The sequence below is a fragment of the Nicotiana tabacum genome, chromosome 10 (assembly GCF_000715075.1).
Source record: "Nicotiana tabacum cultivar K326 chromosome 10, ASM71507v2, whole genome shotgun sequence".
Lineage (NCBI taxonomy): Eukaryota > Viridiplantae > Streptophyta > Magnoliopsida > Solanales > Solanaceae > Nicotiana > Nicotiana tabacum.
In genome coordinates, this window is record NC_134089.1 from 98,661,389 (window position 1) to 98,677,873 (window position 16,485).

A 16,485-nucleotide genomic window follows, 5' to 3' on the forward strand; every position below is an offset into this window, starting at 1 on the left:
AGAGGGAGACTCGTCGGTCTGCGGACGCAACAGATCTACCTCGAAGTCTCCGTAGTCCTCCTGCCTCACTGATAGTGCGCATGAGTAGAGGTACCTGGATCTGCACATGAAAACATGCGCAGAAGAGGCATGAGTACACCACAACGGTACTCAGTAAGTGCCAAGCCTAACCTCGGTTGGGTAGTGACGAGGAAGGTCGGGGCCCTACTGAGGTTATAAAAAAATAAAGATGTCAGGATAAGATAAGCAGTGCAATTGAGAACCTACAGTAAGAATCTATGCAGGATAATAAGAGTACAATAACAGAAACAATGATGAAAGCAAACCATAAGGAAAGTAACCGGGGATCTCTAAGTATCCTGAGGATCTCTTAGTATCCTCGTCATGTACTAGGGATCTCTTGGTATCCTGAGGATCTCTTGGTATCCTCAATATAAGCCAGGGATCTCTTGGTATCCCGAGGATCTCTTGGTATCCTCAATATGTACTAAGGATCTCTTGGTATCCCGAGGATCTCTTGATATCCTCAATATCAACCAGGGATCTCTTGGTATCCCGAGGATCTCTCGGTATCCTCAATATAAGCCAGGGATCTCTTGGTATCCCGAGGATCTCTAGGTATCCTCAATATGTACTAGGGATCTCTTGGTATCCCAAGGATCTCTCGGTATCCTCAATATATGTGCGGGGGATCTCCCAGGAATCTAACTCGTAGTGTCGGGGATCTCCCGGGACTCTAACTCGTAGTCCCAAAGTAAATGTGCAGGGGAAATCTCCCGGGAATCTAACCCGTAGTCCCAAAGTAAAACACTGAGCAGCAACACAAGAATATTAAATTAAACGCTAATTTCGTACCAAGTAAATATTTACTTCTAGCCTAACATGCTTCACGTAATGAAATTCAGGCAATTTAAGCAAATAGGCAATTAAGTCAACTCAACATGCCTTTCTAGACTAGCAACATGCTAAATTCACAAGTAGCATAAAACAAGGAAAGAACTCAATTGAAATACTTAAGGAAAAACCGGATTTTCAACAATTAGCTCAAGTACGCACTCGTCACCTCACGTACAGGGAATTTCAAATATCAAATATAGCACATCCTAAGGGGAAAGGTCCCCCACACAAAGTTAGACAAGCCAGTTACCTCGAACCGATACAAAAATCGCTAAGAAACAATGCCCTTGCCACGAGTATCCGACTCCTAGTGGCCCAAATCTATTCAAACCAATTACATATTGTAAATAATATCGCAAGTAACTAGTTCCACTATTAAAATTAAAGCTAAGGCGCGAAAATAGGTAAAATGACCAAAATGCCCCTCAGGCCAACATCTTAGAATCGAATAAAATTTACATTTCCAGAAACCTCATACTCTCACGAGTCTAACCATACCAAATTTATCCAATTCCGACACCATTTGGTCCTTCAAATCTTCATTTTATATTTTTGAAAGATTCCACAATTTTCTTCCCAAATTCTATCTCAAATCACTAATTAAATGATGAATTCAATGGTGTATTCATGTATTCTAACCAAATCTGTGTTAGAATCACTTACCCCAATGAATTTCTTGAAAAACCTTCGAAAAATCGCCAAAATCCGAGCTCTATAGGTCAAAATATCAAATAAAAACCCAAAACCTCGTATTTATAGAGTACCCCTCGGATTCCGACAGTGCTGACCGCACAAAAATGACCGCGGTCCGCGCCCAGGGAGTGCTGACCGCACAAAAATGGTCGCGGCCGTGCAGCAATTTGACTGCAGTGACAGGCTTCACTATTTAGGCCGTAACTTTCCCTACAAATGTCCAAATCCCTATTATAATATGTTTTTGAAAACTAGATTCCAAGCTCTACAACTTTCGTTTTTAATCACCTCAAATTTCCGTGTTGATCAAAAGATATGAGCTTCTGTAGTAGAACCAGCAGCCTGGAGATCTTCCCGGGCGCGGCCGCGCGCCCAGCGCGATAAGGAGCGCGGTCCGCGTCTCCACTGCTGCCACCTCCATTTTTCTAAGTTTCGGGGTGTCCGTACTTGCTCAAAATTCACCCGAAACACACCCGAGGCCCCTCGGACCTCAACCAAAAGCACCAACGCATCCTAAAACATTATGCAAACTTGCTCCAATCATCAAAACACCTCGACTAACACTAAAATCATCGAATTACATCAACTTCAAGCCTAAGTTCTTTTAAAAACTTCAAAACACACATTCGATCAAAAACCCGACCAAAACATGTCCGAATGACTTGAAATTTTGCACGCATATCCTAAATCATATAACAAAACTACAGCAACTTCCGGAATTCCGTTCCGACCCTTGGATCAAAATTTAACCTATCAACCGGAATTTGTCAAAATACTAACTTTCGGCATTTCTAGCCTAAATGAGCTACGGACTTCCAAAATATATTCCGAACATGCTCCCAACCCCGAAATCACCTAACGGAGCTAACGGAACCATCAGATTTCCATTTCGAGGCCATCTTCACACTGTTCCGATTACGGACCATTTTTCAACACTTAAGCTCTTATTTAGGGACTAAGTGTCCTAAAACACTCCGAATCCCAACACCGTACGTCCCGGCAAACCAGAATAGCAGAAATGAACTTAGGGGAAGTAGTTAATGGGGAGACGGGGCATAAATTCCAAAGACGACCGGCTGGGTCGTCACAGCTAAGTACAATAGGGTACCTGCTGAAGCTATCAAGTTAGGCTATTTTCGTTTTCTTTAAAAGGAGATGCCAAGACTTGGTTGCGAAGTTTGCCTCAAGGGTCCATTACGACATGGGACCAGATGACTCAGAAGTTTTTAAACAAATATTTTTCCCCTGCTAAAACAACAAAGTTAAGACAAGACATATATAATTTCTTGCAGACTGACACTGAGTCAGTTTATCAAGCTTGGGAAAGATTAAAAGTAATGTTAAGAAAATGCCCACACCATGACATTCCTAAACATATGCAATTGTACATTTTCTATCACGGGCTAAAACCCTCTGTTAGAAATGTGATAGATGCAGCTGCAGGAGGGTTCTGTAATGGGAAAAACTATAGAGGAAGCATTGCAGCTGTTGAATGAAATTTCTGAGAACGTTATCCAATGGCTATCTGAGCGTGTAATCATTAAAAAGGCTGCTACGGTAAATCAGGTTGATGCTTTAAATACACTAACACAACAGATTGTTTCTTTGGCACAAAAGTTTGAATCTTTTCAGGTGAATACACAACAATCAACTCAATCTAAGGCTTGTGACATGTGCGGAGGAAACCACCAGAACCATGAATCTCAAGCAACCAATCAAACGAATGAACTGGTTAATGTCATCGGTTACAAGCCATATCCTTTTGGAAGTCCAATGGCACAATAGCTTCCAGGATTTCAGTGGAGTAACCCAAATGGTGCAGAAAACTTTCAAAACTTCCAGAAACAACAGGTACAAGGTCTGCCGGGATACCAGAGTCAAAATCGTGGGCAACCGAGTTACGACCTTATCAGCAAGCAGGACCATATCAATAAGCAGGGTCATACCAACAGAGGCCCCAACAAGCTCATCCAAGTCTTGATGACCTTTTGTACAAGTATATTAAGGTCACTGATGAAAAGATGGAAAGCCAAAATTCATCCCTCAAAAATCTGGAAATTCAGTTCAGCCAATTGGCAGCTCTTGTGTCAGAAAAGATTCAGGGTCCTTTACTAAGCAATACAGAGAAAAATCCAAAGGAGCACCTTAAGGCCATCACTTTACGGTCAGGTAAGGAACTAGATGAACCTTATGCAGACAGACAAGAAAAGAACCTGACAGAATAACAGGTGGACAAGGGTAAGAATTTTGAAAAACCACCTAAACTATCAAAGGAGAAAGAAATAAAGAATAAGAAAGAAAAAAATTCTGAAAAAATGGCTGCCCTGTGACAATTCCTTTTCCACAAAAAAATGAAACGAGAAAAGCTTGATGGTCAATTTGCAAAATTTTTGGAAATCTTAAAACAGATTCATATTAATATTCTTTTACTGATGATTTGTTGCAAATGCCTTCATATGCCAAATTTTTAAAAGAAATTTTGTCAAGTAAAAGAAAATTGGAAGAAGTTTTTATGGTAATGCTTACTGAAAAATGCAGTGCTATACTTCAAAATAAGCTACCACAAAAACTTGGTGATCCTGGCAGTTTTACCATTCCATGCACTTTGGGAGGCGTATATTTTGAAAAAGCACTTTGCGATTCTAGAGCTTCAATAAATTTGTTGTCATTTTCTATTTTTAGAAAATTGGATCTTGGTGAAATGAAGGATATAGGTGTTTCTCTTCAGTTTGCAGATCAAAGTACTAAGAAACCTAAGGGAATAATTGAAAACGTGCTTGTAAGAGTATATAAGTTTATTTTCCCTGTAGATTTTATAGTACTTGAAAAGAAAGAATGTCCTGATGAACCGATAATTTTGGGTAGACCATTTCTTGCTACAGGAAGAGCAATCATAGATGTTCATCAAGGGCAATTAATCTTGAGAGTTGATGAAGAAAGAGTCATTTTTGATATGCAAAAGATACTAAGATTTTCAGGAGATGAGGCATCATCATCATACTTTTATATTGACATGATTAGTGATCTTACGGATGAATTCAAAGATGATCAATTAATTTCAGATTCAATGGAAAAATGTTTGACCAAATCAGGCACCGCACAAGATGATGATCCCACAATTTAGGAGAGAAGCTGAAATACTGGAAAAAGATTCAGAGGATAAGGAGATGCAATCAGAAGATGTTCAACCAAAAATTGAACTCAAAATTCTTCCCTCTCATTTAAAGTATATTTATCTTGAGCAAGAACTATTTCTAGTAATTATTTCATCATCTTTGACTGTAGAACAAGAAGAAAGACTAATTCAAGTCTTAAAAGCATACAAAGGAGCTTTAGGGTGGACTGTAGAGGATATCAAAGGGATTAGTCCAGCAATTTTTACACATAGAATCCTCATGGAAGATAACTACAAGCCAATAATCCAACCCCAAAGGAGATTGAATCCTACAATGCAGGAAGTGATGAAAAAGGAGATGGTCAAGCTTCTAGCGGCAAGTATTATTTACCCAATTTAAGATAGCCCTTTGGTAAGTCCAATTCAGGTAGTACCAAAGAAAGGAGGTATGACAGCTATAAAGAATGAAAATAATGAACTCATACCTACGAGGACTGTTATAGGATGGAGAGTCTGTATTGATTATAAACGCCTCAATGATGCTACCAGAAAAGATTATTTTCCTTTACCATTTATTGATCAAATGTTATAAAGAATTGCAGGATATAGTTTTTACTGTTTTCTTGGTGGCTATTCAGGGTATAACCAAATACCAATTGCACCCGAAGATCAGGATAAGACAACTTTCACATGTCCTCATGGAACATATACTTATAGGAGAATGCCATTTGGTCTGTGCAACGCCCCTGCTATATTTCAGCGTTGCATGTCAGCAATTTTTTCTGACATGACTGATAAATTTCTTGAAATTTTTATGGATGATTTCACACTCTTTGACAAAACATTTGAAGATTGTCTTTACCACTTGACTTTAGTTCTTAAGAGATATGAAGAGACAAACTTGATTCTGAATTGGGAAAAATGTCATTTTATGGTTACAGAGGGAATTGTTTTAGGACATAAAATCACTGCTAATGGGATAGAAGTTGATAAGGCTAAAATTAATCTTATAGCAGGATTACCCCCTCCCACAAATGTTAAAGGTATTAGAAGCTTTCTAGGTCATGCAGGTTTTTACAGGCGGTTCATAACGGATTTTTCAAAGATTTCAAAACCTCTGACTAACCTCTTGATGAAAGATGTTAAGTTTGATTTTTCAGGTGATTGTATGATAGCGTTTGACACCCTTAAGGAGAAATTATCAACTGCCCCTATAGTTGTGTCCCCTGATTGGAGTCAACCTTTTGAGGTTATGTGTGATGCTAGTGATACGGCAATTGGAGCTGTTTTAGGCCAAAGAAAGGATAAGATTTTTTGTCCCATTTACTATGCCAGTAGAACACTAAATGAAACTCAACTAAATTATGCCACAACAGAAAAAGAGTTACTGGCAGTAGTATTTGCATTTGATAAATTTTGTTCTTATTTGATAGGAACAAAGGTGACTGTTTTTACTGACCGTGCAGCTTTAAAATACCTCTTAGCCAAAAAAGATGCTCGATCTAGATTGTTAAGATGAATTTTACTTCTGCAAGAATTTGACCTTGAGATAAAAGATAAAAAAGGAACAGAGAATCAGGTAGCTGACCATTTGTCTAGACTAGAAGACCCTTCCCTTGAGTTCAGCGAGATAAAAGAAGAATTTCCTGATGAGCACATTTTTTCAGTTGACTATGTTGTGACTCAACCACCCTGGTTCGCAGATATTGCTAACTACTTGGTTGGAAGATGGACACCCCAAGATCTCTCTTACCAGCAGAGGTAAAAGCTTATTTCTTATGCTAAGTATTATTTGTGGAATGAACCTTACTTGTTCAAAATTTGTGCAGATAATATCATCAGGAGGTGTGTACCTGAAGAAGAGATGACCCAAATTTTGTATCACTCCCATGATGGAGCAATTGGAGGTCATTATGCTGCAAACCGTACGACATTTAAAGTATTGGAGGCCATATTTTTCTGGCCAACACTCTTCAAAGATGCCCGAGCATATGTTGCACAATGTGACAGGTGTCAGAAAACAGGTAATATCACTAAGAGAAATGAGATGCCATTACAATCAATACAAGTATGTGAAATATTTGATGTCTGGGAAATAGATTTCATGGGTCCTTTTCCTTCTTCTCATTCATTTGAATATATCCTTGTGGCTGTGGATTATGTATCAAGATGGGTTGAGGCCATCCCCACAAGGAAGAATGATGCTCATACAATGTGTAGTTTTCTTAGAAAAAATATTTTTACTAGATTTGGCACACCTCGAGTCATCATTAATGATCAAGGGACTTATTTCACGAATAGGCAATTTTTTGCTTTGCTATCAAAATATGGTGTGACTCATAAAACTTGAACACCATATCATGCTCAAACACAGGGGAAAGTTGAAGTTTCTAATCGCGAGTTAAAAAGAATTCTTGAAAAAACGGTTGGAATTTCAAGAAAAGACTGGTCTTTAAAATTAGATGATGCATTATAGGCATATCGAACGGTGTTCAAAACGCCAATTGTAACATCCCCATATAAATTAGTCTTTGGAAAGGCTTGCCATTTTCCAGTTGAATTAGAACACAAAGCTTTTTGGGCGCTGAAAGCATTAAACTTTGAATTAAACTCTGTTGGTAAAAAAAAGATTTTTCAGGTTAATGAATTGGAAGAACTGAGGTTGGAAGCTTATGAAAATGCCAGAATATTCAAAGAAAAAAATAAAAATATGGCATAACAATTTGATCCGACAAAAAAGTTTCAAAATTGGAGATCAAGTACTTCTTTATAATAGCAGGCTGAGGCTATTTCCAGGGAAATTAAAATCCAGGTGGACAGGTCCTTATAATGTTACAGATGTTACTCCATATGGGGCAATTGAAATTCAACATATCAATGGAGGAGACAAATTTAAGGTAAATGATCACAGGTTAAAGTTGTATTTTGGAGGTCGTTTTGAGCAACAACCATCGATAACCTTGATAGCCTAATACATTCCATTGTTAATAAGTCGAGCTGACGATGTTAAACTCAGAACTACAATTTCCTTACCCTTAGCCATTGAGGGTGAAGCAATGGAGCCTCATAAGCCCAATATAATGAATAAATGCTTAACCAATTGATCTGGTTAATATCCAGATTATTGTACAACCGAGACATCCCATGCAGGCCTCTACAAAAACAGAGCCATCTATATAGGAGTAATTCCATGGTGGTCGGTATGCCTACGTTACTGGTTGGTTAACCATCTAATTGTGTTAATTAATTATTGGCTCAGGTAAATTTTCTGGTTTATATCAAAACCTGGACCCCATGACTGATAAGGTCTAAAAGCTAGTCCAGTCTATTACACATAGAATATGTATGGTCACAGTTTCTTTCAAGCTTTCTTCTGTGACTGTAAATTTGAAAGCTAAAAAGATTTTTAATTTATTTTTTCAAAAATTTCTTTAGTACTTCATGTATATATATACTTTTTTTCTATAATGTTATAATAAATTTTTTCTTCTTAACTAATTGTATATATATATATATTCTATAATGTTATAATAAATTTTTTTTCTTAAATAAATTATTTGTTGTAGGATTTTAATTAGTAAAATAAATTCTTTTTATTGTGCCCAAATATTAAGTTTTTTTTTCATTATCATATCAGTTCCATGCCTATGACTTTAATTTTGTGAAGGAAAAACTAGCATCTCCAACTCACAAAATCAAGGGAATTGAGAAAAGTTATCATCACAAGAAGGTATATTCAATAATTTTTCTAGAACTTGCTCTAAATGTTCTTCGAGGCGAAATAATGGATGACACTGATTCTTGAAAAATGAAATTAGGCTTTCTTTGATATACCTTTTAGCCTCTTTTAGTTTATTCTCTCCAAAAAAAGTTTTTATCTCTTAGAACCTATCTTTGAGCCTTTATCCTATTTTTTTTAAAAAACACCATGATCTATAACCCCTCAAAAAGAAAAAAAAAAGAAAGAAAAAGAGATGTATATTACGATTATAGTTATTACTTCTTTCAGCCATGATAAGTAATGTTTGTTAGAAAAAGAAAGGAAAGATTGTGCAAGCACGATACAGAAAAGAAAAAAAGGGAAAGAGAGAAAGATATAATATATAAGTGTGTGTATATTCTTATATCTCTTTATGTTGATGAAAGCATATATACAAAAAAAAGTTACTGAAAAATAAATGGAATAATTAGTATCAAGGAACATTTGCTCCAAGTTGGAAGAAGAAAAGTCACTACAAAAATATCTTTATCCTACCAGCCGAAGCCTGACATTATAAGCCAAGAAAAAGTCCTAAATAGATTTCAAAAATCAGTGTTGAATCTACATTAGTGGAGATTAACATGAAGAGCAAGCCTATAGACGAACAATTGTGATATTCAAGACTTGTGATCATAAAGTTATCAATTCCGAAAGATTCAAGAGGAAAAGAATGCAAATTTTATTTTTTCAAAAGTAAAATTAGAAGCAAGGTAAAAGATTTGGTGAAGCTTAAAAGATTAATCATTTGGCATGATGAAGAAAGTTATTTTGAATAAATTTTCTATCCTACAAAGACCAAATGTTTTGAAGAAAATGTTACAAAAAAAATTATCAATAGAAATGTTTTTCCTCGAGGACGAGCAGAGATTCAAGTGTGGGAGAATTTGATGGATGTAATTTATTCATATATTTTTATATGTAAATATTAAATATTTTAAATAAAACATGAATAAATATATCATGTTCTCCCATATTATCTAATATACTTTGCAAGAGGAAGAGCGTATGAAAATCGAAGAAAAGAAGCAAAAAAAGTGGGAATTGAGTAGTCAACTAGGAATGAAGAAGCAAATGGACTAAAGCACCATAGTTGCAACGATAACAATTGAGAATCATGAAGGAAATCACATAGTTGCAACTAGAGAACAATAGTTGAAACTATAACCTTTCTCTGCAAAAGAAAGAAATTGATAAGGCGGTAGTTGCAACTACAATTTCCATAGTTACAACTATGGAGAATCTTAGGCAAAAAAACTCTATAAATAGAGAGTGAATGTTGGAAAGAAGACATAGAGTCTTACGGGAAAGAACTATTCTTTGGTCTCTCTTTTCTTTAGTATTTTCTACTAGTTGTCTTTCTTTTAGAATAATAATATTTCTTCATAAGTTCTTTGTTCCTAAATTAATTTTTTCTTACTTCATAATGGAGTAATTTTTTTGTTGGAATAGTTGATGAAGATTGATATATATATATATATATATATATATATATATATATATATATTATAATACTACCTTAGTTTTAATACATTCTTGGTTTGGAACTTTCTGTTTATATTTTATGTTATGCTATAATAATAGTTTTTAACTAATCATTGTTATCACTTTTATATATTTTATCTTTAAGTTACTCTTATATTAATTTTGTAATTCTCACGAAGCAAAATTAATATATAGTAACTATTGAATAAAATAGTGAAGTGAGAGTAATTATTAGTAAGCTATTATTAAAAGTCTGTAATCTTGCTTACCTCAATTTTAATTCTCACGGAGGAATTGTAGTCGCAGGAGTATTGATTTAGTAAAAATATTCTCACAAAGTTTTTACTATCTTTAGCACAATTCAGACCAGAAGATATTTCGATTTAACCGTCAACAGTTTTAACTCAATTAATTACATAACCTCACAGAGCGTTATTAGTTGATTAATTCTTGGTGAAATTAGATATAATTGTATTAGCAATAAGTAATTATCCTTTAGAGAAATACATGTAGAAAGTGAGATTTTATTATAATATATTATCAAGTGAATTCAACGATTCCCAACTCTTTTAAATCACAAATCTTTCGAAAGTTGTATAATTTTGTTAAGTATTTAACGAGTTTTAATTTCACAAACTTTTCATCAATCTGATTCTCTCAAATAGTAGTTGAAATATTAAAAGTCTGTAGCATAGATGTTCCTATCTCTGTGGGACGATATCATAAACTATACTAAATTTAACAAAGCACGAGCAAGAAAATCCTATACACATTGGCCTGTCAGCCATAAAGGTAGGCGGTAACCACATCCATTAAATGCATGTCAAGCTTTTCATGAACATCAAAACTAATGAGATAACAGAACATTATAACATCCATAATGGGTGAATATGTCTCTTCATAATCGATACCAGGCCTTTATAAAAATCCTTGTGCAACAAGGTGTGCCTTATATCTTTGTACCTCATTTTTCTCATTCCTCTTGCGTACAAAGACCCATTTATAGCCAACAGGCTTAACACCATTAGGTGTTTGGACTACAGGCCCAAACACTTCACGTTTTGCAAGTGAATTCAACTTTGATTGGATTGCTTCTTGCCATTTAGGCCAATCAAGTCTTTGTCGACATTCTCCAACAGATTGAGGTTCAAGATCCTCACTTTCTTGCATAATTCTAGATGCAACATTATATGTAAAGACATAATCTACCATTATATCCAATCGATTCAAATTTGTCTCAATATCGATTGGATTTATTGATAGTTTCTTATTTTCTTGAGTCTCAGCCTTAGTGATTTCCTTATGAATCTCAGGATTGGTTAAATCGTGGATTTCTTCATGAGACTCTTTCGTAGTGTCATCTTGATCATTTGTTTTCCTTTTTCTAGGATTTCGATCCTTAGAACCTAATGGTCTGCCACATTTTAGGCGTGATTTTGACTCATTAGCTACGATACTAGAAGATTGTCCAACAGGGACATCAATACGGATTGGAACATTCTCTGTAGGGATATGTGATTTTGTTATCCTTTTCAGATCCATAGATGCATCTGGCATTTGATTTGCTATTTTTTGCAAATGAATAATCTTTTGCACCTCTTTTTCACAAATAGAGAACGTGGAACAAGATGAGATAATGATAGATTTTTTCATAAATTTTCCCGTTTGGTTTCACCAATTTCTCCCCTTATTTCGGAAAAAATGCCCCATCGAATCGACAATCTGTAAATCGAGCAATGAACAAATCTCCCGTTAATGTTTCGAGGTAGCGAATAATGGAGGGCGATTCAAACCCAACATATATTTCTAACCTTCTTTGGGGACCCATTTTGGTGCAATATGGCGGTGCTACAGGCACATATATTGCGGATCCAAAATTTTTTAAATGGAATATATTAGGTTCATGACCCAATACTAATTGCAACGAGAAATATTTATGATAATTTGTCGGTCTGAGATGAATTAGCATTGCTGCATGCAAAATGGCATGACCCCAAACTGAAGTGGGTAATCTCGTTTTCATGAGTAACAGTCTTGCTGTCAACTGCAGACGTTTAATCAAAGACTCTGCACAGCCATTTTGAGTGTGAAGATGAGCTACATGATGTTCCACTTATCCCAATCGATAAGCAGTAATCATTAAATGCTTGGGATGAAAACTCAGTAGCATTATCAAGTTTAATAGACTTAATTGGATTATCAGGAAATTGTGCCCGTAATCGGATTATTTGTGCCATTAATTTTGTAAATGCGAGATTGCGAGGTGATAATAGGCACATATGAGACCATCTAGAAGATGTATCTATTAAGACTATAAAATATCTAAACGACCCACTAGGTGGTTGAATAGGTCGACAAATGTCCCCTTGTATACTTTCCAAAAATGCAGTGGACTCAATCTCAACCTTTGTTGGTGGTCTAATAATTAACTTGCCTTGATAACAAGAAGTGCACGAAAATTTATTATTTAAAAGAATCTTTAAATTCTTTAATGGATTCCCTTTTGAGTTTTCCATAATTCGTCTCATCATAATAGATCTAGAATGTCCCAATCGATCATGCCAAAGTACAAAAGTATTAGAATCAGTAACCTTTTAGTTTACAATAGAATGTGCCTCAATTGCATTAATTCTTGTCCAATACATGCCACAAAATAAAGATGAAAATTTCTCAATAATGTTTTTCTGGCCAGAGACATTCCTGGTAATGATTAGATATTCAAGATTATTCTCATCTATTATCTCAATATGGTATCCATTTCGGCGGATATCTTTCAAACTCAACAAATTCCTCTTGGACTTGGAGGAGAACATTGCATTCTCTATGATAAGTATTGTTCCCCTGGGCAGAGTTATAGAAGCTCTTCCAAAGCCTTCAATTAGATTTGTCACGACCCGGATTTCCTACCCTCGGGAGTCGTGATGGCGCCTACTAATGAGAGCTAGGCAAGCCAATCCTTAACTGCTTACTTCATTAACAATTTCTTCTTTTAACAATTATCAGTGATAGCATGAAAGCAACGGAATTAAATAAATATGCGAAAGACTTAAATTTAAAGAAACTGAACGACAATGCGGAAATCAACTTATGCCTCTACCCAAGAACTGGTGTCACATCACCCACGAACTTCTAAGAATACTAAATACAGTCGTTTGAAGAAAATATAAATTGTTTGTCTCGGATACATGAGATAACAGACTGAAATAGAAGATAGAGGAGACGCCGGGCCTGCGGACGCCTACAAGGCTACCTTGGTGCCTTACTGGACTGAAGGCTGGATCCCGCGCTACTGCTGTTGTCCAGGACCTGGATCTGTGCAAAAGAGCACAGAATGTAGTATCAGTACAACCGACCCCATGTGCTGGTAAGTGTCCAGTCTAACCCTTGCGAAGTAGTGATGAGGCTAGGACCAGACTCCAAATAAGCCTGTACAGTTCATATATATATACACATACAGCGGAAAAGAGATACAGAAATAATCAGTTAATGGGGGAGGGGGAAACATGTTGTGGGGAGTTAACAGTTTCAAATAGAAATCCTCAATAACAGAAAGAAGCAACAAAGTCAGAATATCAACAAGAATCAAAAGTCAACAATTTGCACGGTATCACCCTTCGTGCTTTTACTCTCGTCCTCACCAAAACAATACACGGCATCACCCTTCGTGCTTTTATGCTCTTCCTCACCCAAACAGCAATCACAAGGCAAATAGGGTAAGGGAATCTATAACCTCGAAGTAAATCAAATAACAACAAGTAATGAAAGGAACAACATAACTCGGATATCAACAAAGAATCAGATATCAACAAATGCACGGCATCACCCTTCGTGCTTTTACTCTCGTCCTCACCAAAGCAATCATATAATAAAAATATACACGGCATCACCCTTCGTGCTTTTACTCTTTTTCCTCACCATATAATCAATAGAATCGGCACGGAATGGTACATCGTGCGGCACAGCATCACCCTTCGTGCTTTACACTCTTTCCTCACAATAGCAAACAATGCATGACATCTCCCTTCGTGCTTTTACTCTCGTCCTCACCAAAACAATACACGACATCACCCTTCGTGCTTTACGCTCTTCCTCACCCAAACAACAATCACAAACAAGGGGCAAGGGAGTAGACAAATAATGATAGAAATCCCGGCAAGGGAATAATATTAAACAGCTAAATCCCGGCAAGGGAGCACAATTAAATAGTTAAAACCCGGCAAGGGAACAATATCAATAATCTCAGCACCCCGACAAGGGAGATATTCAACAAAGCAACAAATATCCCGGCAAGGGATCAATTCAATAATTCTTTCTCTTTCTTTCACTTTTACTTCTTATCTCACTTTACCACCTGAGCCAACGCTCCAAGGGGTTCAATCATTTCATATACTTTCACACTTTATAGTATAACTCGAGCCAATGCTCCTCGAAGTTCAAAGTCACAATTTCCTTCACAAGATTTTCACAACATATAGAAATCATCATTTAGGGCATGAAAGATTCAATAGAAATCAGAATATCCGCAACATAAAGACTCACGGTCATGCTAGACACCAACGTATAGATACTCGTCACCATGCCTATACGTCGCACTCGACAATTAACACGTAGCAAATAAGACTCAACTCCTAATCCCTCAAGCTAGGGTTAGACCAAACACTTACCTCGATGCGAAGAACACAATTTAAGCCTCAATTACCGCTTTACCTCTTGATTCCACCACCAATCCGCTCGAATCTAGTCACAAGTTACTTAATTACATCAATAAGTGCTAAATGAATCAACCCCAATGCATGAAAATGAGTTTTCTAAGGTTTTACCCAAAAAGTCAAAAAATGCCCCGGACCCACGTGGTTGAAACTCGAGGTTCGGACCAAAACCCGTTTACCCATTCCCCTACGAATCCAAATATATAATTTGTTTTGAAATCGGACCTCAAATTGAGGTCCAAATCCCCAATTTTAGAAAAAACCTAGGTTCTACCCAAAACACCCAATTTCCCCATGAAAATCTTTTATTTGAAGTTGAAATCATGTTAAAAGATGTTAAGAAGTGAAGAAAATGAGTTAGAAATCACTTACCAATCGTTTTGGAGAAGAAAAGTTATTTGGAAAATCGCCTCTTATGTTTGGGGTTTTTGAAAAGTGTAAAATAACTGAAATTCACATGTATTTATACCACTCTGAAGTGCCCACCGCGGATCGCGCAAGAAGGTTTGCGGCCGCACAGGCTTCCTGAAGACCTGCGGATCACTGCCCCGTGCGGACCACACCAAGCCAACCGCGACCGCACAGTACCCATCGCGGACCGCGCAAAGGCAACCGCGGCCGCGCTGGCCCCTCCGCGGCCGCACACGATTCCTCGCGGGCCGCGCAAGAGGGTTCAGAGGCCTATAATATTTTCTTGAACCTACAACATCTAATCTTTCAAGCCTACAACATCCCGGAACTCACCCGAGCCCTCGAAGCTCTAACCCAAGTATGCACACTCCCTCAAAAACACCCTACGAACATATTCATGTGATCAAATCATCAATATAACATCATGAACATCGAATTAAGCCTCAAGATCAATGAAATTTCTCAGATTTCCTTTTAAACATCAAATTCCCAATTAGAGCCCAGATCCTGTCAAATGACATCCGTTTTTAACCAAACTTTACAGGAGTGATTCAAAACATATATAAGACTTGTACCGAGCGCCGAAACCAAAATACGGGCCTGATACCATTACTTTCACATCGAATTTCATTTCAATTTTCTTTAAATATTTTCAAAAAATAATTTAACTTAAAAATTCATAACTCGGGCTTGGGGCCTCAGAATTCGATTCCGGGCATACGCCCACGCCCCATATTTTCCTACGGACCCATGGGTCTGGGTCTGTTTGCCCAAAATATTGACCGGAGTCAAACTTATTCATTTCGAGATTAAAACTTGGCAATTTTCACAAGATTTCACATTTAAGCTTTCCGGCTATGCGTCCGGACTGCGCACATAGATCGAGGCGACTCTAAATGAGGTTTTCAGGGCCTCAAAGACACAGATTTTGCTTAGAAACAGGTGATGACCCAAACCGTTCGTCCTCGAACGGACAGAAGGAGGAAGTACCTGAGTCAGTGAAAAGATGGGGATAACGGTCCCGTATATCGGACTCGGACTCCCATGTCGATGCCTCAGGAGGCTGACCTCTCCACTGAACGCGAACCGAAGGAAAACTCTTCGACCTCAGTTGGCGAATCTACCAGCCTACAATAGCTACCGGCTCCTCCTCATAGGATAAGTCCTTGTCCAACTGGACAGTGCTGAAATCTAACACGTAGGATGAATCACCGTGATATTTCCGAAGCATAGACACATAGAACACTGGATGCACGACTGATAAGCTCGGCGGTAATGCAAGTCTATAAGCCACCTCTCCCACTCGATGAAGAATCTCAAATGGACCAATGAGCCTAGGGCTAAGCTTGCCCTTCTTCCCAAATCTCATCATGCCCTTCATAGGCGACACCCGGAGCAATACCCGCTCACCAACCATG

At 37.2% G+C, this 16,485-nt stretch overlaps 1 protein-coding gene and 1 non-coding gene across 2 annotated transcripts; one reads left to right on the plus strand and one right to left on the minus strand.

Moving 5' to 3' along the window:
* Positions 1-2,849: 2,849 nt before the first annotated feature.
* LOC142165668 (small nucleolar RNA R71) lies at positions 2,850-2,956 on the minus strand. The gene has a single exon (XR_012696319.1). It is a non-coding gene; the product is annotated as a small nucleolar RNA R71 (small nucleolar RNA).
* A 1,152-nt stretch (positions 2,957-4,108) lies between these two features.
* On the plus strand, positions 4,109-4,714 carry LOC107807283 (uncharacterized). The gene has a single exon (XM_016631639.1). The coding sequence runs from the start codon at positions 4,109-4,111 to the stop codon at positions 4,712-4,714; it is 606 nt and encodes a 201-aa protein (XP_016487125.1).
* Positions 4,715-16,485: the final 11,771 nt, after the last annotated feature.